Raw genomic sequence first — 25279 nt, forward strand, 5'->3', positions numbered from 1 at the left:
GGTCGTTGCACGCACGGGGAGAGACGGGTTGTGAAACCTTAAGATCGGGAGGAGGCGAAGTACGTTGGGTTAGAGGGACGGGCAGGGGGCCGGTTCCCTACCTGGGGTGCAGCTGCTAGGGAAGTGAAAGTCAGAAAATGCTGGCGAGCGAGGCTGCGGCTTGCACCAGCTCATTCTGTACATCGCCCTCAGCTGGGCCGGTCCAGGGAGCTGTAGCTGACGGCAGCTTATGCTCAAATAAATGGGGTGGTCTCTAAGGTGCCACAAGTCCTCCTTTTCTTTTTGCGAATACAGACTAACACGGCTGCTACTCTGAAAAGAATGACCCTGTTCACTTTCCTTAGGGGAAATTTTTCATTTTTTTAATCTACTATCCTGGGGCGTGTAAAGAATGGAAAAACCCAGAGGTGCAGCCCGCTCCGGTTTTCAGACTGGCAAGGTAAATCGGGGTTGTTGAGTAAGTTGCTGGTCTCTGAGAGAAAAGTGACACGAAATCCTGCTCCTTTCGCTTAACAAATGCAGGTTAGTTATAGGCCTCCTCTGCCGCAGCCCAGCACTGGCTTTCCGAGCCTATGGCTGGAGCCCATAATTTAATGGAAGAGTAACTGGGGCAGGGGCCTTCTCTCTCCTGCCCCTGCTCAAGTCCACCTACACCTCACAGACTTTTTGCCTAGACAAACACGGGGTGCAGTTTGTTTACAATATTAGTTTCCACCACCCATATACTCTACACAACGTCACTCCAACAGTCCTGGAGAACCCTCAGGTCCTGGGGCAAGCAGGAAAGAGCACGATCTGCCTAATTAGCCCCTCAGCCCATCAGTTAGGCACAGCTCTTCTTAATGAGGTCTGCTTTAGAGTATTGAATTAGAGCTGCTGTGCCCAGCAATCTGTCACACACCTCCTCCCCCCTGCCCACCATCCCTTACCAGATATGCCTCTGTGGGAGTCTCTCTCCCCCTAGGGTGATCATCTGGGTCACCCTAGTGGAGTCCACTCATTCTCCACCCACAGAAATCACAGTTTCTGAGAGGAGGATACCCCCACAGCTAAGGTTCAGCCCACAAGTCTTCAGAATGCCTTGGGGAATGGCTCACAAGCTTCTCTCCCTTTGTATATGGCAACAGATCAAGGTTACTCCCTTTATCCCCCTGATCACTTGGGGCTGCAGCTTCTCCAAACCCTCAAAACCATGCCTGGGTTTCTTCTCCTTGGGGCTGTGGGGCAGGGGACTTCATAGATCCATCAGGCTCTACTAAGAAGTTCAGGCTATTTCTCCTGTACCCCCTTCCTTAATTCCTATTCCTGCACCCTCAGTTTCCTGAAGGACTCTCCTTTCCTTCTCACTTAGGCTTTGTCGTCTAGAGGCTTCTACTGCTTCTCCTTCGGCTCATTCTCTTCTCTCCCCTCTGGCTTCCTTTTCCCCACCCTGGGATTCCTTATACCACCTTGTTTCCCTGTTGGGAAGGGGTTCCAGTCAGTGCCCAATACAACCAGATAGGACAGCCCGTCCACTACCCTGACCTGTTTCCAACAAAACCTCCCACTGACCTCAAGGGGTACCCGGGCCATAGGGCAGCATTTCTTATCCCCATGGACTCACTATGTTCCTAGGTTTCAGAGTAGCAGCCGTGTTAGTCTGTATTCGCAAAAAGAAAAGGAGTACTTGTGGCACCTTAGAGACTAACAAATTTATTAGAGCATAAGCTTTCAATGCATCCGATGAAGTGAGCTGTAGCTCACGAAAGCTTATGCTCTTATACATTTGTTAGTCTCTAAGGTGCCACAAGTACTCCTTTTCTTTTTACTATGTTCCTAGTTGCTCCTAGAATCATCCAGTGAGACTTCACCAGCTCCCTCCAGACCAGAGAGCAAGCCGAGGCTGTATCCACAGGTCCCCTCCAGAGTTTCCTTCCCACCATAACTAAAGCGTGGACAGTTTGTCCATTGCTTCTCTCTAGTTTTGCCCCAGCTACAAAACTCGGCAAAACCACAGTCCATGTACAGGCAATCCCCGTGTGTGTCCCTGTCACCTGTCTCTATCTGTCCCCTTCCTGCTGAGGGTCTCTGGTCTGCCTCCCATGCTCCAGATCCCTATAGGTTAATCCTCCTTTCCTGGGAAAGTCCACCTCTGTGCATTCCTCAGTTAATATTATGGCCGCATCCATCAGACCCAGTAGATGCTTCCTGACCCGCACTTGGTTGTTCTCAGGAAGGCCCTGAAGGAACTGTTCTAGCACCAGCGCTCCCATTATTTTCCCCCCCCAGTTTGGGTGTCTGGTCTCAGCCAGCAGATGGCCCAGTCCATCTGCCTTTGGGTGAACGCCTGGGGCCATAAACCCCCAGCCCGCCTTGCAGATCAGAACTTTCAGTGGCACTTCAGTGGACAGCCCCACCTGCTCCAGGAGGGCTGCCATCACTGCCTTGTAATTCCTGGCTTAAGCCTCATTCAGAGCCGTATAGGCCGCTTGGGCTTTCTCCACCCATAGGGAGCCAGCTTCAGGGCCCCGGTTCCCCTATCCCAACCTGCATCCATAGCTACCCTCTCAAAAGTGACCAGAATGCATCAGGACCTCAGCAGGGCCTATCTTATGTAGGCCCTAGGCCCTGTGTCTGGTTACCATCCCCCATCACAGGACTCACCACTTTCTGTAGGAGCTGCTGCGACATGTTAGCAAGCTTTTCTGCTGCGAGGCCTGCCTCTCCATGCGATAGGCTTGTTGGAAACTTTGCAGGGTCTTCTCTGTTTCACCAGCCATTGCAGGGTCTCCTCCATCATCCAGGCCACCAAACCTGCACACTGGCTACGATCCCAGACAAGCCCCCCACATGTGGCAGGGCCCCCCCCCGCCCCGCCTCTGCTCAAGTTCACAGACAGTTCAGAGGCCTTTTCAGGTAAAACACCCGGTGCTGTTTATTTACAATGTTAGTCTGCACTGCCCCCATATCCTCCCTCCAATAGTCCTATGGAGCCCTCAGCTCCCAAGGCAAGCTGGGAAGACCAGTCTCTCCCATCCCACTTTCTTTCTGTGCCTTTTGTACCATCTGCCTAACGGCCTGATTAGCCTCTCAGTCCTCCTCAGCCCAGCAGTTAGGCACAGCTCCTCTTAATGAGGTCTGCTCTGTTAGAGCCCCAGTGACCGAAGTGCTGGCTCAGCTGCTATTACCCAGCACCCCTCTGGCCCCCTGCTTTTGACCCTGTTGAATCATTCTTTGTCCCCTGCTTGACTTGAACCCTGGATTTAGTGCCTCTTCCCCTCAGGCTGGGGGGAGGGGCCTTCTGATGCAGGCAGGCTTGTTTCCTTCCCCCACCCCTCCCCCCTGAACTTAATAGGTGCTGTTGCCCAGTACACAGCTGTGAAAGCGAAGTGGCACCTGGGCTGCAGCTTCTGGCTGGCTGTACATGGGACAGCTCTTTGGCTGAACAAACCACGTGCCTTTGGCTATAAAGAGGATCAGTTCAACAGAGAGGTGCAGCCTAGGATCCACAAGAGGGGCTGCCTTTAAGAAACTAGCACTAGTTTTGTGTTTCTCAGCTTCTGGACACCTGTATTTGGCCTAATTTTCCAGAGGTGTTAAGTACCCACAGTTCCCACTGACATCAAAGGAAATTCCAGGTATGAGCACTTCTGAAAACCAAAGACCAAGCTGTTTCAAAAACGGGGCCCCCAGAATCAATGGACAATCAGAAAATTTGGCTGAGACACCTGTATTCTAATCCTAGCTCTGACACACTCCCTCCTTCTGGCATTGGTCAAGTCGCTTATAATTTCTGCCTCCTTTACTTCCAACTGTACAAGAGATATCTACCTGCATCATAATTACGAAGCAAGGCTGCTTCCACTTGAGTACTTACTACAAATGAAACAGGACCGCAAAGACAGGTGGGGATGAGGCAGAACATGAAAGAAAAGGGGAATAGAGAATGGAGTGAATATAGACAAAACTCTTCGAAGTTGGAGGAAATCAGCAACAAATCAAGACTGCACCACTTCCTCTAGGCACTACCATAATAGATAGCCAGTCATGCAAACAGCCTTGTGAGGAACCAGAACACTACACTTGATCGATCCTATCACCTGTAGCTGGACCCCCAGATCCCAACAGTCCCTATCAGTTCCATCAGAGCTACCCCAAAAATTAGACTTACAGAAACTGGCATCCTGAACCACTGTACAGCTTGTTTTAACCATTCTCCTACAATGGGTGAAATCCTGGCCTCACTGTTGTCAATGCAAGTTTTGCCACTGACTTCAATGGGGCCAGGATATTACCCAGTATTTGCAAGATGGTGTTAGGAAGCAAGAACCTGGAAGTGAAACACAAGTGACATTGACTAGTATATTTTCATTACCCAAACAGAATGAATTTTTGAAAAAAATAAGACTGCATCAATTGTGAAAAAACACACAGTAAACATCTCAGCATAAAAAGGACTCCCCTGCCTTTTTAGGGTATTTTAACATGAATGTCCCTTGAACTATTTCCAGTCCTTCCCTCCGATAACGGAGTTAAGCCTAGACTTACTGAAGCAGACTTCAGTGAGAGATTACTCTCAAAGCATGACGTTAAATGTGTATAAATCTTTACAGGATTAGGGCCTTAGACTTTTGAACTTTTTGGATTTTAGTGTAAGGGGAGGGAATAATTTAAACTTGAATTCATTTTCCAACAGCTGTCAATATGGTACATTCAATCCCCATCAAATTATTTGCCACGGTCATTAGTAAAAACAAAACCCAAAACATCTTATTGAACAGGCTTAGGTATTTTTAAAAAACCGTGTTTGTAATCTCAAGTTTTGAGCCTCAAGCAAACCACTACTTTCCCCTTTTTCTAAATGGAAAGCACCAGCAGCCCAGACACTTGACCAATGCTATAGAAGGGAGCCAATGTACATGAAAAACAGCAATAGTTTAAGAAAGCAGATCTCAGTTTCAAGTTTTGAAGGAATAAGCAGCAAAAATCTTTTAGTTTTCAAAACTGACAGTTTAGATTCCCACAAAGGTTTTAAAAGAGAGACAAGAACCAAAACTATTTTAAGAGTCCTTTCACAATTCCTAGTTTATTCAACTTGCAATTTTTTAAATTTTGAATTCAAATTAAATGTTACATTCTCTCCTTCCAATGAACCACTGTAGGATTTAATAAATTCTTCTATAGTTACATTGGGCCTCATCTATAGGGTACATATGCTTCACTTCCTCCTACCTCTGCAGTTGTCCTCAATGGGGGCTTAACTGTTAGCATCCAGATTGGCATTTTATTAGAGACAGAGTGGGTCAGTAAGTACATTTCTAACCATCATGGTTATTCTCATTAGCCTTTTACAAACAGACAGGATTCTAGAGCCCTAGCCTCACTCCTGGGCTTTTTCCTAACTATTTGTAACACTCTCCCAAGTCTGGGTTTGCTTCTTGGTGAAGTTAGAGAAGTAAACACTGGTACATGCCCAAGAATTCAACACCTGCTGAAGTCACAAGGAGCTCAGTTGTTCAGTTCCGCTGTAGAAAAGACAGAAGATGATCTTTCTTGCACTGTAGCATTTGTCTCAGCTGTCAAAGCAAGTTACACTAATGGGTACAAGAACACAGTGGCCAGTCAAAAAGGCAAAACCGAATGTAACCCTTTAAGTCCCCCCAAAATAATCCAGAAACACCCAGCAATTATACCTGGGCAGTGATATCTAGGCCACTGGGTGCTACAACAGTATAAATGACTGCTTAAGTATAAGCACATTTCAATAGCCCCATGAAAGGATTAGAGTTATGCAGGGTGTGTAATTAAAAATGGAGAGGCAGGAGCTATGTTACTGACTAGTGGTGAAAGATGACCAAAGTGGGGGGGAGGGGGGAGGAACCATTCAATCTGGTCTCCTTGGAGCACACAAGAGATTACTGAACCTACATGAAGTGGGGTGAGAACAGTCCAATAGGTTGTACTGGTGTAGGAGATCTGTGTCTCTCCATTTTTAACTTCATACATGGTTTCCTTAAGTCTCATTACATAGCTTTATATTGTTTTTACTTAGCCTAGTGAGGTAGCAAGGGTTATCAGGAGGTAAGATGCACATGATTGCATTCCAATCCCCAAGATGCTGTTTCTCAGGGTCAAATCAGATTAATAATAATTATTATCATCAATTAAAACTGTTTAGCTCCTAGATACTGCACCAGAAAGTGGAGCTCTAGAGTTGGCTTCATACCTTGAAGAATTTGTACTGATTCCCCCATGCCATTCAGAAAAGAAGTCACCATTGGAGATGAGGAAAGTAATAGATTAGAGAAGACTTAAATGATGCAAACATTAAATGAGGTGCTCCTCCCAAGTATGGTTTAAGTTTATGTCAGGAGAGCTATTTTGCTTAACCTTTACAGGAATGTCTTCCAACATAGCGGCTCATCCAGGAAATTCTGGCATAAACATTTTATACTGGTCGAGTTACATGTTACAAAGCTGCCTCACTGTGCTCAGTACCCCATTCTGAAAGCTCACAGGAGTGATGAATATTACACCCATGAATCAGCCACGAAGCACACTGAAAGGTCTCCGGCCTCAGTACTTCTGGAAAATGATAGTGTGTGACACCAGTGGTAGGTCTCAGTTTCAGACTCCAAACCAGTTCCTTTCCCACTTCAATACAGTTTTAATGACTATCAATCCAAGAGACATCTCAATAGCACCAGTACATATATGCCACATATACCTGTGCTTAAAGAAAAGGACAAACAAAACATACATAAATTAAATAGCATGATTTAATTTAGTAGCAGTTTAATACTGAATCATCTTTCCTTAAGTTAAAAAGTTATAATTAACTATTAACGTTAATTAGTTGAACCCTTCCAGAAAGGATGAATCCAAAAGGGGGGGAAAAAAAAAAAAAAAAGTGTCCAGCAGGTGATCAGAGACTCATAGCTATTCTCCATCTTCATCACCTGTATCAGTCTCTTAAATGGCTATTTGCTCAAGTCAGTTTTTATTTTCCAAAGGATGTTCCCTGGCTCTGCTACTAGGTGCGGTCTTCCAGCAAGTACACAATTAGCTCATAAGTGGACAACACAATGGCTGTGTTTGGTATCTGCCTGATGAGCTGCGCAAAGAGTCCTCTATAGAAAGCCAGGTAGCCTTCCTCACGTGCTACCAGACGAGCCGTCTGAAAGAAAGTCTTGTATTTTGTGCCTTCCTCTCGCAGTCTTGTCCGTATGACCTCTGGGGGGGAACAAACAGAGCACTAGGTTAGTGTCTCCAGTCAAATCCCCCAGCCCAGAAACACGTTCAGGTTTCGGGAAGAGCCTGCATAGCTCAGGGCAACCAGAACCTTACTCTGGACAAGTAAGATGCCTGTTGGATAATCCGCTCACCTACAAACCCTGGAGTCCTGCAGGCACTGCTTGCCAGGAAAGGCAGGAAGTTAAAATTGGCTTTCCACTTCCATGTAAACACCAAACTGCACAAAAAATGGATGGCTTGCTCATAAGGGCTGTTACTCAGCTGACCACCTCCTCCGTTTCTGCTCACATTCCCCACACTGTGCTTTGGAAAGGGGGTGCACAGTTAAGTAGGTCCTGTGCTCTCCTCAAGCTGGTGTATGGTGTGAGCTGGGCTTGGTGGCATTTACCATGAAACAGGAGGGAAGCCACTTTTGATTTGGCACAGCTACGGTGTTGTTCAAGGCCATAGCTGTGATCGACAGATGCACTTGGGCTGGATACCAATGGATTGAACAAGCAAGGCGGCTTGCAGTACAGTGCTTTCTGTGAGGGGCCCACAACTCTGAAACTAGCTTCCTCCTCTGCTCCAAAATAGCCGGGGTCCATTGAACTTCAGAACATCTTGCAAGGTGCAACAATTTGTGTGGGCTGCTGTGGTGGGCAGCTTTGGAAAGGAATCAGATTTGTGGGGGGGATCTGCATGGTGTGTGGGCTGTTTAGCTTTATGGCAGCAGCATCTGCTGCCTTAGATAGGAGCCACTTGTAATTTGTATAAATCAAAACATGCTTTCTCCAAGAAGCAGGCTCTCTTTGCCCAAGTCACCCTAGATTTTTCCTCTTACCTGACTCATTTGCACATAAATTTATATACTTTTCAGGTATGATGGAAGTCAAAAACAGTCTCTGTACAGCTGCAATGAAAATCTGGCCTCATCTAATCTGTCTGGAGAGCTATGGTAGAGAAAGGCTTCTTATAGATTCAGAGCATTGATGGCACTATGAAATCTATATGTAGCTGCATTCATTAAACAAGGTACCGAGGACAATTTAAAAAAAGAAGAGGAAGGCCTGGAATAGAATTAGTTTTTGACTAAAACTAAATTAGTCAATGGTTTGGTGAATCGGATTTCATGGTCTTTCCCCCCCCCCCCCCGGGGCTCTCTTCCATTTGTGATGTGATCTGTGGCCTAAAAGTTAGTGCTGAGAAGGAGGTAAAAGCCCAGAGTGGCATTTTCATGGTAGCATCTAAGGGTATCAGACTAAGAATTCAAGCCATGTTAACAGCCAGTATCTAGGGCTCTGATTTTAAAAGGAAGGAAAGAATTTAGCAGAGAGATGTGTGCAGGGAATCAGAATAATTTTTCCATAAAGCACAGCATACAGCAGAGTTAAGAAATACTGCCAGATAAGGAAAAGAGAATCATTGGCATTTTAGAGCCAGCCTCGTTGCCCTGTTTCCATCCTACCCCTTCTGTGTGGAACTCCCATCAATTTTCATTATCTGAGGGGAAGGTGATGGCTTGGCCAAATCCCTGCTAAACCCTTCTACAGAGCTGCCTACAAGAGGTGGGATGTGGCATCTATTTAACCACAATGACAAGCATATTCCAAATGCTGCAACCTTGTCATTCCCCAGCCCCTTCTCCCTCGATGCATCTCTTCAGGACAGAAACAATAGTCTATTTGTTCTGTAAAGCACTTAGCTCACGTTGAGTACTGCATAACTGACTGGAGGTAATAAAAATGAAACAAACACACTCATGCTCCAAGACCTGTGAGGAGCTGGATGAGGCTAGTAGTGAAGAACAAGGGAAGGGAGGGAGAAGAGTTCGCTTTCTGTAGCGAACCTCTTTCAGGAAGTCCCAGCAATTAGCTATTTAGCTAGCAAGGAGTAATGGGAACAATGCTGAAGATCTGGGTACAGAGGCAGTCACTGCAGTAACATGGCATCTGTAGACTTCCAGATTAATAAGAATATTACAGCACTGTCAGCCATAGATTAATACAGACTAAAGGCAACAGCTGTTCTACTGTACTGGTAAATGGAGAGTTTTAACATACCATGCGGATAAGCAATACAGGAGGCACAGCCCTTGGAAATAGCGGCAGCAAACATCAGTCCAAAAAAGTTTGTGGAGTTCCTCTTGGTCCCATTAGTAGGGGAAGGGGGCAGCTGGACATCCTTCAGGTGCTTCTTTAAACTTTCATAAATAGCAAAGCAGATAATGGTCTCCGAAATCCCAGCATAGGAGGCCGTCAAGCCTCTGTAAAAACCACGGACCCCTTCTGTCTGGTAAACGTATCTAGCACACTGCAAAGCATTCATCGGCTTTGAACCCCTGACTCTAAAAGGAGCAAATTAAAACAGGGTTAGAACAAGGCAAAACTCAAGAGATTCAAAAAATTGCACAGACATTACAAAGGAAAAATGACCCAGGAGAAACAAGAACAGCTCTCTGCTAAATGTAGCTGCAGGAATTTTCTAGGAATGCTGTGCAGAGACTTTTAATGTTCCCTTCATTGCTTTTGGCATTGTAGTCACATTTCAAATGCCAGTAGCAGGACTGTAATGCTAATTGTGCACATTTGGCTTTTCCAATCAGCTAATACATGCCTGTGCTAATCTTTTCAGCACCAGTCCTGGCTCCTCTGTCATAGTTTAGTGCTTTAATAACAGCACTATGGAGGGAGCATTGCTTTTTCTTGTACTAGCAATTTCCTTCTTGTCTGGTTGTGGCGGGGCCAGAGACAAACGTCTGCATGTGGAATGATTCTTCAGGTAACGAGCAGCATTTAGTTCAAAAGGTGCCACCTAGTGACTTACTGGAGTTAGGCTTTTTAAATTTATAAACTGTGTAAGACAACATATTTTCAAGTACTTCTTGGTGAGTAATCTCAGTATTTTAAGGATCTTTCTGATCTATCACCAAACATATCCCTGGGAAAAAAACCTGCCATTTTAAAGAGTCACATTATTAATGTAAACTTAACTATAGCAGAGCTCTCACTGTGTTATAATCCCTCATAGCTTTCACATCCACTGGTGACTGAATCATTCAGCTCAAAGGTATTACTATCAATTTTTACGTAAGACTATCCTCTGTCTCTAGGACATATGGTCGAGAGCAATAGGGTCTTGAAGGGGGAGCCAAAGGATTTTAAACCCCTGAAGGGGACCCTTTTATTGCCATTATAGTGTTCTATGAAATTAAACAGCCTCAATGATAGGATTTTAAAAAGCTTCACATTGTTCAGAGCGTAGCTAATGGGCAGTTACGGAGGGGCTTGCATTATTGAACTAGCCTAAGAGAATATAAAACCCACTTCTGTACGATTTAGAGCCAATATTAGTGCCTTTTTTTGTCATATAGGGGACACAGATTGGATCCTCAGATTGGACCTTTACCTCGTTGAACCCAGCCTGAGCATTTCTCTTTGGTACTTGGATACTTTAGTAAAGGGGGTCATACAAGTGTCTCACAATCTTTCATGTATTTAGGTTCAACACCACTGTGTGTGAGATGGGAAAAATGGGGAGCTGAGGCAGAGAAAAAAGACTAAGTGACTTGTCCAAGGCCACACTGGAAGTCTGGGGCGGAGCTGGAAACTGAACGTGGGTCTTGAGTCCCAAGCTAGCACCAATTGGACCATCCTTCCCCTCCTCAGTCGTGATCCCTCTTGTCAAATTAAGGTACAAAACTGATAGGCTTTAAGCTATACCCTGGTCATCTAACAGGACGGGGACTTAAAGGCTATGGGGGTTGACTAGGACAGGGAATAGGAAAAGCGCTCGGTCAGGGATGCCAGAGCCACAGATGGAAGGGGCAAGAACGTGTGTTTTGGAGCCCCTCTTAACTAAGATGGCCCAATTTCTTTCAGTCACTTACTTCCGTTCCAGCTGCATTCTGGTTTTCACCATCCATATAGGGTTCATCAGGGAATTTGTGACAAAAGCTGAAAGACAAGAAAACAAAAAAAAAAGCGTAATTAAGAGGGATTGGTTGCTGCAATAACCATGACAATTGCTAAGCTTTAATGCTCTGTAGTCCCATAGGCCAGTTTCTAGTTAGAAATTTCAGAACGGGAAGCGTAGGGAGGGAGGTAGTCAGTTTGGAACCAATCCCTTGCTACAGAATCATAAAAGCAAGTTCCCCTTATGAGGTATTCATTCTCTCTACTGTAGGATTTTGTGTAGCACTCAGCACTGGTATTATTATATAGCTCGGGTTCCTGTAAACAACCTTCTATCAGATTTAATATTTACTGATGGGTTTTAGAATAATTTATTAACTTGTCCATGAACCAATCATCCATATCAGATAGTTCAAGACTCTAGGTGGTGCTGTTGAGCCATCTCCTTAACCGAACCCATCCACGCCTGAGATAATTTGAGTATGGTTTTTAATGGGCAGTTCGGTGACTTAGGTCTGAGTAAACTGGTGCAGTCATCCTGAGGTAAATTCTCCCAGAATAGCAAAGTTACCATCCCAACGCTGACAAAAAGAGAGACTACAAAGAACAGTTGATCTAAAAACCATTCTGATTGGGGATTGGCTGATTTCAATTAAATTGCACATTTCCTTATTGTTCAGAGGAGCATCATCATAACATCCTCCTCCTTCTGGTCTGCAAATGGCAAACTTATTTTCAGAAGAAACATACACAAAGTTTTCCATATTAAAAGGGTTCCTACATAAGCAAGATGAAATACACGTCAGCACTAGCACATTCACTCAATATTGTGCTGCATGAGACATTAGTAACTTTACCTCTTCCCACCCCTTAAATCTTTAAGTCTCAGTTTCAAAGGCACTTATAATTATAACAACACGCAAATGGTTTCTTTCCCCAGCCAAGGGAATGACGACACATGGCTGGTCATTGCTCAAGAACTGCAGTGCTTGGTGTATAACACAGGGTAAGATTTCTTTAAGACTAGGATGGTCAAAGGAGCCTAAGGCCCTGTCTATACCCTAGTTGTACCTCTTGAACTATTCCAGTACAGTCTAGCACTACAAGCCCCCTAGTGGGATGCATTTATATCAGTACAAAAGTGTTTTGTTTTGTTTTTTTCTGGTAAATCTTATTCCTGTATGGGAAGGAGAATAAACTAGTCCAGAATAAGACATCTTTATATTCGTATAATTGTGCTGACACTAGGAGCTATAACAGTGCAAGTATTTCAGTAAATAGTTACTACTCCCCATCCCCTAACTCTCCTCCCCAACATTGTTTTACTTGTGTAACTATGTCAACAGAGCAGGCCTAAGGGACTTGTGTGCCCAACTCCCTTGGAAAGCCCCATAGGCTTATTTGAAAATCCCAGCTTAAATTCCTTGTTCCACTGGGTAACCCATCCAGTACGCTTCAGAATTTATTGGACCCTCTGCAGTATGCCAGTTGTTAGGCATTTCTTTATGTGGGGTGATTACAGCATGTACAAATCTTATGTGGGTATTCGCCTGGCAGGCTCCTCTAGAGTTTTATTTCTCACCTCCCGAATGCTTTACGGTGACTTTGAAAATATCCTTGTCAAAGTGTCCCACAACTGTGTTATACAACTGGTAAAAACAATCCTTGTTTGGAATTAATTCCTCCCTGGTTGAAACTGATACTCAGTTGTGTAAGCGGAGAGCTGCAGAAGTAAGGTTTTGACTAAGCCTCTGCATGAACATTAACTTCTAGTTCTGCAAAGAGGGGTTCCTTAAGAATTCGTAGAGGAGCTTGCCAAGTTGTCTCCCACCTCCCTGTTTTGAAGAGAGCTGGAAGTTTCCGGTCCAGCAGAGTTGATTTGTGAACAGTCCCTGTACTTTGCTTCCTTAGAGGTGCCCTTCCCAACATCGTCCTTTCATGAACTCAGCCACCTCTCCTGATCTCAATCTTTTATGGAGATCATTTGCTGGATAAATGTTTCTTGGAAAAAGAATGCTCTTCTCCATGGTGAGGCCCTTCTCAATGGTGAGACCGAGCAACACAGTGGGTGCACAAACCCAGGGAGACCAAATGAACATTTTCAGAAAGATCTGGGCATTTTTGCACCATAATACACAGCTTGCGTCTTCATGTGTATTATGGTAGCATACAGAGATATCAATCAGATCAGGCGCCATTGTACAGGGTACTAATACAAACAGTTCCCTGTTTTATGCTTCATTGCCAACATTTTCCGCTGCTTTAGCTGGGAAATGTGCTTGAGGCAGCCCTAGATGGCACGTGTACCATACAGAGTAGCACGTTGAAAGAATTATGGACCATCTGAAAGCTAAAACTTCTTCATTGCCCTCTATAAAGAGAGGTTCTTGAAAGCGGAGTGGAAATGGTGCGCGACTGATTCTAGAGTAGGATTGACACAGATAACCCATTACTGGAAGCAGAATGGCTGGGCACCTTTGTACTATGGCAAGACAGCCTGGGAGACAAAGGGACACCCTCCATGCGATAACATACCTGCAGAGCCTGCTGAGCAAATGTGCACAATGTTGCTGTTGGGCACAAAAGTGCCATTAAATCGTTCCTTGGCTTTGGAGTAGCATGCAAAGTAGACTGCCCTGTGCCAGGAAGAAGAGAAGAACTCGCTACAGAGGATAATCTACAGACATGCAATTCAAACCAGTCACTGCTTTACTCCCATAGTCCTGACCAACGAGGTAGATCTCAGAAGGGCCTCAACATTATTGTTTCCATCTGCAAAGGCTCAGCCTGCCAACCTGTACTGGGATGTCTGCCTTTACAGGCAGAGGGTTAGAACTAAGGTGTCATGCATTTCATAGCTTCTGTGGGCCAAGTTCGGTGTGCACATCAGGAACTCCTTGCATTCCTCCATTCCACCCCACACATCCCTGAGTGCCATCCCCTCTATTTCAGGGACTCCCTGCAACTTCCCCACTGCTCCCTTACGTACAGGGCTCTAACTCTCACATCCTTCATTCACCTCCTTAATGCCAGTGGCTCTGCCTGCCCCCCATTCCTCCCTCTCTCAATCTCCCTCGTGCCACCAGGGGCTCTGAGGGTCCCCCCACTCCTCTGTTGGCAGAAGCTATGCCCCCCAATTCCCCCCACCAGAGGTTCAGAGTGCCATCCCCCCATGGCAGGGGCTTTTTGTACACCCCTATCCCCCCAAACTAGGAACCCCCAATTTCCACTCCACCATTTGTGTGTGCCCCATTTCCCCCATGCCAGGGCTCTGTGCATGCCCACATTCTCTCCTCCCTTTCTTTTTGGTCTCTCTGTCTGGGAGATAAATCATTCAGGGTATCAACACAGCAATACCTGAATTTCATCTATGCTGGAAAGTGTTAACAGGGGCTATTGATCAGTATTATCTGTAGCTCAGTGCAGAGGTGCTTGAAGTGGTGGCTAGTTTAAACAGATAGCCAGGGCTCCCCACGTCCCTTGTTTTCCCCCTTTTGGTTTTCCAATTTCCCCCCAAATAGAAGTTTTACAATTGATCAGATGTAATGTTGAACAATTACTGTGTTACATACATACACCAACAAAATGCCATCAAGTTGAACCTACGGCCTCATGAGGTTGGCCAATTAAATCCTGAATGAAAAGGAGTGAAGTCTTGCACACAAAGCACAGGACTGAGGAGTCAGAGGGTACGTTTACACTGCACCTGGGAGTGTCTTCCCCCTGCCCAGGTAGACAGACATGCACTAGTTCTGCTCGAGCTAGTGTGCTAAAAAATACCAGTATGGACGCTGTGGCATGGGCTAAGCCACCCGAGTTTGGACCCATAAAGGTCAGAAGGGTTTGTACCAGGCTGGCTAACCTGTGCCGCAACATCCAGACTGCTATTTTTAAGCGCATTAGCTTGAGCAGAGCTAGCGCATGTCTGTCTACCTGGCTTGAGAGAAATGCTCCCAGCCACTAGGATGGCTAGGTTCTAACCCCAGCTCTGCCACTAGCACACAGAGTGATTCTGGGCAAGTTGCTTAACTAATCTGCACCCGCTTCCCTAGATGCCATCTTCCTGGGGGTGCCATGAAATTTATTCCATATTTAAACAGTACTTTCAGATACTTCCATGGGAGTGACTAAATAATGCGTTAATGTGAGTCTCACATTTTTGCGCCCCTTTATTTCTATTGTCCCAGTCTATGCCCAGTGAGTCATCCATTCCTGATATTCATTTAAATACATGGTGCAGTCTAAATACTTTAAAAAAAAAAAAAAAAAAAAAAAAGAAGAAGGACTGGCTTGTACTAACAGAAATCCCTCTTTTTATTCAATACTCCACCAATCTCAAGTTCCCTCTCTGCAGATCAGTTATGTGAAGACAGTGTGTGAAATGGATAATGAAAAGCAAAGATCATAAGCAGCAGCCTGGATACACACACAGAGAAACAAAATGTACAGAAGCCAATAAAAATGCCAGAGAAAGCCAGATTTTTAGGCGCTGTAAACAGAGGCACTTGCTTTCAGTCTGCTCATACACCTTTTCCCAGGGAAAAAGAGAGGGAAACAGACAAGGAATTGAAAAGTGCTAGGCAAGTACTAAGTAAGATTAATTCACACTCAGTTTTGATTTGCACACCTCAAAAATAATGGCTCAAATTTAATATATTTGCATCACACTTGCATGGCACTTTTTTCATCCATAGATCTGCAACTGCTTTACAAAAAGGAAAGCTTCAGTAGCTCCATTTCACAGATGGGGTAACTAAGGTATACAGAAGTTAAGCAACTTGTCCCAAATCACTGAGTACACCTGTGACAGAGCTGGAATTGGAACTCAGGTCTCCTGTCTACTAGGACTATGTGCTCTTACTACTGGCCAGCATAAATTAACTGTTTGGGTGGTTTTTAGACTAGTTTAATAAAAACAGAGCATTTATAATATGCTTAGTACAATCTTTGTGCCATAGCCTTAAAATGTACTTTTTTATTATTATGGAACTGAACCCTTTAAGATCTTTACCTTGATGGTGCCACTCCAACCAAGTTTGGACCCAATCCTCGGAAGAGCGACCTTGGTCCTTCTTTTTCCAAAATTGACCTAAAAAATAAAAATGCAAAATCACCAACTACCTCTCCTGGTAGACAATAACCATTAGTCACAGATCAGGAAAACTGCGGTAAAAGATAACACAGTATTAAACAACAAACCTATTAGCGATCAGGCTGTGCTCTTTGGTAGAAAGCTGGCTGATTTAGCTATTGACTTGAAAAAGCAAGCTAACACAATGGAATTTAAGGGTATTACGGAAAAAATCTGCATTTGTGTCATATGAGAGCAGCTTAATAGCTCAATTGCTTGAAAACTATTGGGAGCTGGGTTATTAAAAAAAGTTGAGAGATCACAAGAGAAATCAGTTCTGAAAGACAAAAAAAAGCATTCATTCTATCACAGCTATTCTTCAGGGGGAAGCTTTTGAGGGGAAGTGGAGATTTCATTGAGAAGCAAAGGTGCGTGGGGTTGAGGGGTCTTCAAATGGGTCACCAGTAGGGGCTAATGAGCATAGGAGGCAGTGTTCCCTACCCACTCTGTAGTGAGCGCGACACTGAGCTTTCCTAGTCCTGAGTCACTGACGCAGGGGCTGCCCGGACCCCATAAGAATCAGAGAACCATGCAGCTTTCCCCACATAGGAGGAATGGGGAGATAAAGACTAGAATGGAAATGCCCCACACACTCTTTTTGGATGACTGAATATTTTTGGGGGAAAGGGGGGACAGGCGAACACATGGTCGGAGCACGGGGGGGAAGGTGAGGACTAGTTTCCAGAAGTAGGAACCTACACATTCCTCCTTCCAAGGGGAAGCACATACTCCCTGTTATGCAGCTTGGAGTCTAGTCTGACCAGGCATTACACATTCTGGTTTAGGCCTCTTAAGCAGAAGCACAGAACACTGCAGTTGTAGTATTGTCAATTCCGAGCACTGAAAAAAATCATGCATTTGATATACAGAGCCTAAGTTAGCCTTAAAACTCATGAGATTTAAAAATAAAATAATAAATAATAATGTTGGGATTCATTCTCTGTGCCTTCTGGGTTTTGAGCTTTTAGGTTACACCTGGATCACGTTTTCAAGCTTTTCTTTGCTATTATGATGGCTAGAAATGTACTCTTCTAAAATGAACGCTGAGATTGTCACAATCACTCGACTCCAAGAGCTGGGGCTTTAAGACAGCCACCAATATAGTGCAAGTTGGCAACACTGCTGAAGATCAGTCCAAATTCCTGACCTTGAGTGTCATTTTTTCCCTCCCATGGTTTAAACCCAAATGGGTGAGATGAGCTGGCACCAATATAAAAAAGGGTAAATGGTTTGGATGCCCCCCTGGGGACCCTGCACATTTTGTACAAGTTTGACTCAAAAGCATCCCTAGTGGAGGGTTCAATTCCAAGCAAGAAGCCTTGGCACAGAGGGACATTTACAAGTAAGAAAATAATGGTTGAGCCCTAGTAAGTATCCATGGACCATATTTCACCCACCCGCAAAAGCCACTTTTATTGCCATGGAGCTGCTTTGGATTTCAGTATAGTGGCCTGCAAGGCAGTAGCAGCCCTCCTATTAAAATTAAAAAAAAAAGTGTGTGTGAAAAACATGCGAGGAAATTCAAACAGTTCCTGCTTCCGAAGGTCCTTCACACATGCCTGTTTTTTGGTTTGAGTCTCCCATTTTGGAAAGTTTATTTTCCAGGTCATTAATGCTGCTGGCAACATTTGTTGCAGAGCCTAAAAAACAAGCTCATTAGAAAGCTTCTGAAATGCATCCCCAAAATGAAGCCGAATATTCTGTGTAAACTCCAAGGCTAAGTGTCTCCTAGGAAACAGATCCAGTGACTGCTTGTTCTTTGTCATTTTAATAGTCACGACTGTGGCTTCCAGCTGAGGTGACTCACCAAAATCTGGTTTACACACAAGCAGCTTGCCCTTCTGGGAGCATTTTCCATTCTGAAAGGTTCCACAGGCAAGTTTAACCAGGTCTGTCCAGTGTATTTTTTTTTTCCTTTCTTTCTAGCCCTAACAGTCAGTGTTTTCATAGCCAATACACAACTCCCTGGGAGCAATCTGACAGAGGCGCCTCTGGAGGCTTTTCCCCTTTCAATGGAATTATTGATACCACTCAAAGCACCTAGTTCACCCACCCCCAACTCAGCAGTTTCAGAAGAGAAGGGCCTAGGGAATTAATGCAAAAGACCCAATTTGCTCTCCATCCTGCTTTAAGGTTTCAAGTTCATAGCAGCAGGAAGAATCGCCACCAGCAGCATTATTTGTATTGTAGTGGCATTTAGGAGCTCCAATCATGGACTAGGACCCCACTGAGGTTGTTGTGTTTTTGCACAGCATCCACAACAATAAAATAGACAATCTATGCCCCAAACCCCTAGTATTCTGCAGCCTGGAACACATTGAGACATCAGTAAGAGGAGCCCCAAAAATTCATCACCACTCATTACCTCCTCTAGAAGGCTTGCTTGAGTCAAAAGCTATTAATACAGCATCTTCTCTGAAGAATCAGTCATGAATAAGGCTAAGATTTTGTCATGGTTATTTTTAGTAAAGTCATGGACAGGTCACAGGCAATAAACAAAACTTCACGGAAGCTGTGAAGTTTGCTGCTGCAGCTCCACGGTTTCCCCCACCACTGTGGTAGCTGGGAGCTGTGGGGAACCCCCTCTGCCTGCGGCAACTGCAGGGGGGCCCCCCCCTTTCACCCACAGAGGTTCGGAACTGCAGGATGACCATATTTGTCAAAGAGAAAATGGGACACCCCCAGCCACTTGCCCAAGGTGACCCCCTCCCCTCCATTTGAGGCTGTTGCCCATTGCTGGAACCCTGAGGGGGGCCCCCTCAGGAGGCTGTCGCCTGTTGCTGGAAACTTGCAGGGGGCCCCCCCATCACTGCCGTCACCTGTTGCTGCAACCATCCTGGGGCTCCGCTGGCTGCCAGCTCCAGTCCCTCGGCCCCTGGGGCTGAAGCAGAGACGGTCACAGAGGTCTCTGGAAGTCAGGGATTCCGTGACCTCAATGTAGCCTTAATCATGAAGAATCAGGTTCTGAACAGTGCGACTCCAATGATATAACTAAGAAAAATGCTGAACAAGTCCATGCTCCCTCTATACCCCTTCATCCAGTATTGCTATAGAGAAGGCAATTAGTCTTGGGAGGAAAGTGCACCCCTATCTATAAGGAACGCTCTACAAATGTGGTCTCTGAAAACTTTGCTGGAGGTGGCAGCAAGGAAGGCGTTTACACTTTCCTTGGAGAATGTGCCCATTTACACAAAGTTGTAGTTAACTGCAGCATCAAGGGGGTCTGATTTCATCAAAATGGGAAAGGGGAGCCAGTGGCAAGTGTACACTGTCTCTTTAGGAGAGTGCATTAAGGTCCTGTGTGAACTCAATCATTGTAAGACACCAAAGAATTTATTGTCTGTGAAATACAAACAGTACAATCTATTTGCAAGATTGCTTCACAGACATCTGGAAAAGGAGCCAGGAAAGCAACAGACTTTGAGCAGTTGCCGAAATGAAACGAGATTAAATAAATCCAGACCACAAATGCTGACTTTAATGATTCTATAAGGATAGTAAAAGGCTCACCCAGTTTTAGCCAACTTTCTATCTCCCCACAAAGGTCAACCCTGAAAATGAGAGAGTGGGTGAATACTGTCACTAGAGCTGGCTACCTTGAAATGGTTTTATTGGACTCCCTTTTAATCAGGATTGCTTTGTGTCGCAGGAGGGAGGGGAGTTAGATGCATCCAAAATGCACTGATTTGCTCCGATTACTTTGGTTGTGCATCATGCATTGTTTTAGATTCAATCTGACCAAAAAAAAAAAAAAATGTTATAAAGAGGAGTGCTTGGCATTTGGGGGATGGGGTGGGAAAGACGAACTGCTTGTCTATAATACAAGATTCAAGTTGTGACGTGACGCAAGCTGCACAATCTGTAGAGGACTTGATTGCCGCTGTATTGTTATCTAATTCATGCAACTTCACTGGGCAATGTGCCAAATTTATCAGTATTACATGAATCAACCAACATGTTTTGCTGGGCTTTTTTGGGGGGGAGGGAGAATGCATCAAAATGCCTGATGTAAACAAAAAAAAATCACTGCACGAAAATAAAGTGCAAATATTTATTTGCGAAGATCCACATAAACCTGGTGCAGATTAGATTTTGCCTTTGCTTTCTTCAGAAAAGCCTCAGGTTAGGCCATACAAAACCGTGAGCTTGGGAGCACTGGCTTGCCTTCGCTCCAATCTTCTTTTGTTGGATGTATGTCATGGAAACATTAGGCCGAACAGACTGCTGCTCCTACCTGTCTGCAGAGGCATCTGACAAGCCTTGGAAATTTTCCAACAGGGATATGCAGGGAGAGTTCAAACTCCCAGCTGAGGATTTATGGGAACGAGCATATAATGTGCACTGCCTGAAACCACCCGTTAGTAGCAGATAGAAGGCTGCTCGTTCAGTCAGAAATAGCAAGAGAGGAGGAAAGAATAGGGCTGTCTGAGGGACTGTTCATGCTGGGTTTTCTAGCTGGACTGCTTTTGTGAAAGACATCGTCTCCTTCCTCTTCCCTCTCCTCCCCCATGAGTTCCAGTGTGGCATGTCACAATCAACACCTTTCATAACAGTGCAGAGAAACCCTCATTTACACACATTCACCAAAAAGAAAAGGAGTACTTGTGGCACCTTAGAGACTAACAAATTTATTAGAACATAAGCTTTCGTGAGCTACAGCTCACTTCATCGGATGCATTTACACACATTCACCAGTATCCTACTTGTACTAGGAAGCCCTCCAAATTCAAAAGATCACCTTAGACCAGGCCAAGGGCCACATCGGGGTTACGAAACGGAATGGAGAGCTGGGTAGGGAAGGCTGTGCCTTTGCAAACATCCTGACCCCTGCCCACCTCCCACGTCCCACCCCCAAATGCCCCCCTCAGAAACCGCAACCCATTCAATTCCCCCCCCAGCTCCTTGTCCCCTGACCGACCCCTCCTGGGACCCCTGTCCCTAACTGCCCCCCCAGGACTCCACGCCCTATCCAACTCCCTGTCCCACCTCTTCCCATGATCCCCTGCCCCCCAACCCGCTCCCTGTCTCCTGACCGGTGTTCCCCCCCCCAGACCTCCTGCCCCATCCAACCAATCCCTGTCCCCTGACTCCCCCGGGACCTCCTGCCCCGTCCAACCAATCCCTGTCCCCTGACCCCCTCCCCCTCCCGGGACTTCCTGCTCCGTCCAACCAATCCCTGTCCCCTGACCCACCCTCCCCCCCCGGGGCCTCCTGCCCCATATCCAACTCCCCCCGCCCCCTTACCATGCCGCTCAGAGCGGCAGGACAGGCTTATTGGAAAGCCTCAGAGGTGGGTGGGAGCAAGATGTGCTGTCCGCGCAGCGGCGCACCTGCGGGGGAGGGAGAACAGCAAGGGAGGGGCCGGGGGCTAGCCTCCCTGGCTGAGAGCTCAAGGGCCAGGCAGGACAGTCCCGCGGGCCGTAGTTTGCCTGCCTCTGCCCGAGACCTTCCAACCCCCAGGTATTGAGCCAAGATTACATCATGTAGATCCTGTTTGCATGAGTTCAGGTTCATGGACAGAAACTAAGTCTCATCTAATTTGCAGCACGTAGCTGGGAATGTAAGAAGGGGGACGGCAATGAATGACGTGGCAAACATGAAAGATAGGAAGCTTGTATAAAATAGATTGTTAGTTTTATCAATCTATTGTTTCAAAGAAGCTGGGAACAGGATACCTGGCAGCTGGAGCGCCACTGGGAAAGCTCAATCTTGAAGCTGCCAATTGTGCAGTTTTTGGCAGAATCTAAGCCTTAAAAGAAAGACATGGATAGATTGCTTTGAAAAGCAATCCCAAGTGTACACCACTGCGCTACTGCCCTGCAAACCCAGAGCAGTGGCGTGTTTCACACTCCTTCACCCTCCAGCACAGAGTGTGTCAGAGGTTAGTTTGGACCATTCCAATATTATTAAACTACAGTCTAATACTCTAAAACACAGTGGCAGTTGAGCAATGCAAGATACCACACACTATGGCCTTTACACTCTTCCCTTCTCCATCACTTGATGGGCTCTTGGCTCGCTCTCTCTCTCTCTTTTTTTTTTTAAATGAGTTTTAGGCCAAGGCCCCAGCCTATTTGATGACTGGTGTTGGTAGATTCTGCCCATCAAAGCAACTGAACACCCACCCACACAGGCGGGAGGGGGGCCCACAAAACCTTAGAAAGGTGGGTACAGCCCATCAAAACAAAAGGGACCAGGTTCCCTGAAACAGGTGGAGAGGCAGACCTCAGTTAGAGTGACAGTCTTGGAGTCCATGGTCCCCAGAACAGGTACACAGCACAGACAGCAGCAACAAAAGGTTTTTCTCCCATGCTGCTCTGACTCTGAACTAGGACTGTCACCACCTCCAGAGATGAGAGGGAGGAGTTCTGTCTCAGTGGCTCACTCAGTCTTTCAGTCACACAGCTAAGACAGGGGCCTAGCCAGCAGGACTTGCCCATCACACTGCTCCAGTGCAAAAGACTGAGAAACATGAGAAATCCAAAAGGATGAACAGGGTGAGAATCCACATGTTCTGAGCTATAGGAAGTGCTATGGAGGAAAGGCATATTTTTAAAACTTCTCCTGCAAGTGGATGTACATATCACCTGGCAAGATAATACTACTGTCTCTTGAGCCTTGGGGCTTCATACTTACCAGAAAGCTTAGAGCCGATAAGTCTATTTAAAAATAATACCTCCAGACACTTATCCAAACCAATACTCTTTGGAAAACTTCTCAGTGCAGTTTTAAATAAGTTCCTTTGAAAATTCAAAGGTGCTTCCACAAGATACATTTTTAAAGGTTAATTCAACTTTTCAGTTGATGCTGAATACGTAAGGCCCAATTCCCATCTCACACCAGTGTGAATCCAGAATGACACCATTCAGGCGTAAAACCAGTGCCAATGAAATCAGAGTCAAATCCATTGGTTGCACAGGATGCTATGAATGACAAGAGCTGTACTCACTTTAGAACCCGGAGAAGTCCAGGTGATACAGATGTCGGCCTGACCATTCCTTCCCCACTGATCGTCCCCAGCTGGACTTGAGGATAGTAGACAGTCCGGAACGCTAGCCTTGAAGACTGGAGCCTGGTCTTTATTACTTCTAAGGGACATGTAACAATGGCACCAACTGTACCCCCGCACCTGTATGGCACAATGCAAACAGTGTAAGCAAAAGAATGTCATATCGAAACACCACCGTTATATAAATTATATATATATATATATATATATATATATATATATATATATATATATATATATATATATATATATATGAAGTTCTTTCCCTTCCCTTCTCCCACTGCAAGAGAGTTACAACTGTGTTTACGTCAATATCGGGAGAGGGGAATTTTTGGCATGGGGCAAAAGAGGAGCATTCAGAAAGAGATTCAGGAGCACTAATGCTTCCTTGTCTCAAAAAGATTTAGTGAATCATTTTCTACTCAATGCTTGCGTAAGTTACCAGTGGCACACGGGTTCTGAAGGTCAGCAAAACTCCCAAATCAATAGCAACTGATCAGCTCTTAGTCCCGTGTTCTATGTTCCTGTTTGTCCAGGTCACCTGATCTTACTGTGCAAGAGAATTTGGTTTTCTTGAATGGAGTGGGATAATTCCAGTTTTTAAGTGGGTCACTAGCCTTATTACAAAGAAGGCTCTAGATTTGTGTCCTTGGGGGATTCTTCCATCAAGGAAGCCTAGCTAGAGACGGTAAAAAAATAGCAACTGTAGGGGACTTGTGCCGAAAGTGATGTGACAAAGCCTTCTCTCCTTCAGTCAGTCATTTTAAAAAGCAGTTCATACACTCTCTTCTGAGAAGTGGTAGGTGGAGGAATCTCAGACGTCCAAGTTAATTGCCCTGAAGAACTAGCGAATATTTGAGAACAAGACAGTGGGCAGGAGAGGGGGGCAAAAGGACAAGCTATGCGGTCAAATTGGATGGGTCACCGACTCTGATATGGGAAGCTCAGGTGTAATTTATATATTTAACTATAACACCTTTACTAACAATTAAAAAAAACAATCAAACCATGGATTCCAAGCCTGTGCATTAGCCCCTACTCACAAGGGTCAAGAAAATCTTGTCCTTGACACAAACTGTTGCCACCTGATAGAAAGAATCAGAACAAAGAAGTGTAATAAAAGCATTTAGTTTCATTTCAGTTTGTCTGTTTTCTCAACTGTAACACCACGTGCTATGGTTGCTGCTCTTGTTGTTCAACTCTTATTTTCCCCACCATTATCTACATGCTGACAAAACCCAATTTAGTCTTCTTTGTCTTCCTTTTCTTGACTAATGGTTTCTTCCTGTTAGCAAATGGTATAGAGAGGACTTGTTTACTTGGGGACAAAGGAAAATTAATGTGAATTAATTTATGGATGTAAATTTAAAGTGGATTTGTTAAACTGCATTAAATCCCTGAATGGACACACTCATTCAGAATTTAAGTGATCTTACTCATTTTAGTTTAATTCACTAGTGAACAAAACCGAATTAAGGCCACTTAAATTCTGAATGAGTGTCCACCCAGGGATTAATGTGGTGTAACTAATGCACTTTTAATTCCAAACTAACTAAAAGTACGCATTTCTTTCCTGAATGTCCCTGAGTAGACAAGCCCTTAACCGTGTCTACACACAGAATTGTAAATCCACGTCAGTGGGATCCAGGCTTGTGGACCAGTGTTTCCAAGCCTGTGTTCAAGCATCCTCACTGTATTGTACACCTGGGTTTACAATTGCTTAACCATGGTATCACAGCCATGCTAGTGTGTGTCAATACTGCACTACACAGACATTCTGACTTGGGTCTACAGCTTGAGCTGCATCCACAGTGCAAAACGTTCGGGGGGTGGGTGAGAGCCTGAAGCCCTAGCAGGGTCCTATGACCCAGGTCCTGAGTGCTTGCTGACATGAGTTAGACTGATGTGTGTGTGCGGAGGAAAGGAGGGCTTGGGCTGAACCTGAATCAGAGCCTAGGCTTACTGTGCAGTGCCAGGCATACCGCAAGTCTGTGGGGGGGCAGGTTTCTTAAC

The 25279-nt window shown here is 45.2% G+C and overlaps 1 protein-coding gene across 1 annotated transcript in view; it reads right to left on the reverse strand.

Annotated features, from left to right (window-relative positions):
- Positions 1–6740: 6740 nt before the first annotated feature.
- Positions 6741–25279, reverse strand: part of SLC25A33 (solute carrier family 25 member 33) — a 36645-nt gene continuing 18106 nt past the window's right edge. The window contains exons 2-7 of the mRNA XM_038377086.2: positions 23207–23386; positions 16138–16215; positions 13662–13762; positions 11102–11168; positions 9276–9559; positions 6741–7212 (exon numbers count right to left, since the gene is read on the reverse strand). Coding sequence (XP_038233014.1) covers positions 7013–7212; positions 9276–9559; positions 11102–11168; positions 13662–13762; positions 16138–16215; positions 23207–23386 — 910 coding nt within the window. The 3' untranslated portion in view covers positions 6741–7012. The remainder of the gene's footprint in view (positions 7213–9275; positions 9560–11101; positions 11169–13661; positions 13763–16137; positions 16216–23206; positions 23387–25279) is intronic.

Source organism: Dermochelys coriacea, chromosome 18, assembly GCF_009764565.3.
Source record: "Dermochelys coriacea isolate rDerCor1 chromosome 18, rDerCor1.pri.v4, whole genome shotgun sequence".
NCBI lineage: Eukaryota > Metazoa > Chordata > Testudines > Dermochelyidae > Dermochelys > Dermochelys coriacea.